Here is a 2500-nt window from a genome sequence, read left to right on the forward strand (position 1 = left end):
TGTTTCCTGTGGCCATTTTTCTTTCATTCTATTTCTATACCTTTCTTTCTATCTGTCCGAGGGGAACTTCTAGTTTCCCGTTGCAGTGTCTGTTGCCTAATTTATGCTCTGTTGTACGGTCATGTGCCGAAAATGGCAGACATACAAACTCACAACGTGGCACAACCTTGGTGTGCCGTGAGTTTGTAGGTCAAATAGTTTTGGTACAGGTCACTGTTGTACGACAAAGTACTGTATAAAGCTGGCTTGTCTGTCTCTCTCTCTTGTACAAAGTACTGAGCGTCAGACTTCCAAAGCACTGTTTTCTCTTATTCTGTCTGACCTAGTCAACATTTCACACACGTCTGCATAGTGGCAAGGGTCTCCATGATGTAAATGTCATCATGTCCAGTCTCACACACATTATGCTGACCACACACGTGCTAAAGAACAACACTCTGTCTGAGGAGAGTTTGAGGAGTTGAAAGACTTGAACCTGAGGTGATATTTGTTGGCAGGTTTGTTAAATGGTATTAGCAGAACATTATAAAAGCCTGATTTAAGAAGACAACTAGACTATTAGAGTACTTTCACTTCTGCCTCTGGCCATGGCACAAGTCCTTACATTTTTTTAAGAAGGTTATTATTGTTATTATGTGCAGCCCATGTTGCTACTTTTCATGATTGCGTGCACATCTGCTGACACAAACGATGTCCTTTGTCCGCAGACCCTCGTGGCTACAGTGATGAGCAAAATATAATAAGGGTATTACACTCAATTCTAAGCCTCTTTCTCTCTATCTCTCTCCAGATCTCTGGATTTGACTGGCCCCTTGTTCCTGGGCGGGGTTCCCAATGTACCTGACAACTTCCCCTTTGGTGCCCGGGAGTTCATTGGCTGTATGAAAGACCTGCACATTGACAACAAGCCCCTCGACCTGGCGGGCTTCATCGCCAACAATGGAACATTGCCTGGTTAGTGTAGGGGACAAGTGTTGGCTTATTGGAAGTTACTAAGTCAATTATTGCAGGTTAATCTCAACCACGTAACCACGTAATAACACCTGAATACATGCTGATACAGTATCTGTGCTTTACAGGCCTTTCTCTGCATTTATCTTTGCTCTGTGAAAGTCACGTATTACAGTAAAATGAATATTTTGCATAAAAGGCTGAAGCTGTGTTGAGAAACGTGCTGTGGCTGTTGGGGAGCTGTTAATGAGGTATAATGATTATGTTAAGAACCTGAATTGATGTCAAGTGTTTCTTAAATAGGGATTTAAAAAGCTATGCAGTTGATGACGATGCACTTAATGACTTCCTGAAGTAGAAAGATGAAGATGTTGGGCTTCCTCGCTCTGGTTCTACGTGCTTTCACGTGACACCTACGGTGCCATTGTGTTCTCTGCCCTTTGACAGGCTGCAGTGCCAAGCTGCCCTTCTGCAAATCGAACCCCTGTCAGAACGGAGGGACCTGCAGTGTGAGCTGGGAGACCTTCTCCTGTGACTGCCCACCAGGGTTCGGAGGCAAGGACTGCAGCCACGGTGAGGGGCTACGTCGTAGCGTTGTGACTCAGGGCCAATATTTGGACATGACAATTGAATTTCAAGAGCATCAATATTAGGGATGGGACGATATGACATTTTCATATCCCGATTATTGTGACCAAAGAAATCGCCATTTACGATATTATTGCAATAATCAAAATATCCCCAGCATCCATTGTCCTGGAACGTTTGCCAAAAAATAGCCGATCTACAATTTTTTGGCAAAGAGATTTGGTAGAGAGTGAAAAAAAGACTGTATCAAGTACCTTTTACCTAGACGGTTGGTACTGGATATGCAGCTCGGCAAATAAAAGGTGAATTGATCCCAGTGCATGACGGAGGACGATATCACGATAAATTAAATCTCCATGATACTATTATCGTGAGTGTTTTTCTTTTATCATGATAGACGATAATATCGCTTATCGTCCCATCCCTAATGACAATTGAATTTCAAGAGCATCAATATTAGCACAAGGACATGTTTAGCATGATTTATCATTGAAATTGACATTCATGATGGACTCCAGGGTTGTGAATTACTACGTCGTCATTGGTATTCACTAAAACGTTTACATTTGTAAGACTTGGTTCCATTGTATTCAGGCCGTCTTGCATACATGTCTTCTCCTACTGCCAGTCCTTTCCACCCACATCCATGGGTTCTAATTCGGGTTCTGTTGTCCCCGCCCCCTTCAGCGATGCCCCACCCCCATCGGTTCCTGGGCAACAGTGTGCTGTGGTGGGACCTGAAGAATGAAGTGACCATCTCTACTCCCTGGTACCTGGGCCTGACCTTCAGAACCAGAGCCAGGGATGGAACTCTGCTACAGGCGCAGGCTGGACAGTACACCAGCCTGCTGTTTCAGGTCAGTGTTCATGGACTGTATAGTGTTCTGGGGAGGAGTTGGTGTGCGCATGCACGTGCACGTATATGTGTGTGTGTGCACACAGTACACCCTTCACACACTTT

At 44.4% G+C, this 2500-nt stretch overlaps 1 protein-coding gene across 1 annotated transcript in view; it reads left to right on the top strand.

Annotated features, from left to right (window-relative positions):
• The window catches only part of celsr3 (cadherin, EGF LAG seven-pass G-type receptor 3), a gene marked incomplete at its 5' end in the record, with an annotated part of 135072 nt that overhangs the window by 70004 nt on the left and 62568 nt on the right, over window positions 1-2500 (top strand). The window contains 3 exons of the mRNA XM_080732630.1: window positions 791-954; window positions 1399-1524; window positions 2227-2396. Coding sequence (XP_080588756.1) covers window positions 791-954; window positions 1399-1524; window positions 2227-2396 — 460 coding nt within the window. The remainder of the gene's footprint in view (window positions 1-790; window positions 955-1398; window positions 1525-2226; window positions 2397-2500) is intronic.

This window comes from Nannobrachium achirus, assembly GCF_963921795.1.
Source record: "Nannobrachium achirus genome assembly, chromosome: 9".
In the NCBI taxonomy this organism is placed as follows: domain Eukaryota; kingdom Metazoa; phylum Chordata; class Actinopteri; order Myctophiformes; family Myctophidae; genus Nannobrachium; species Nannobrachium achirus.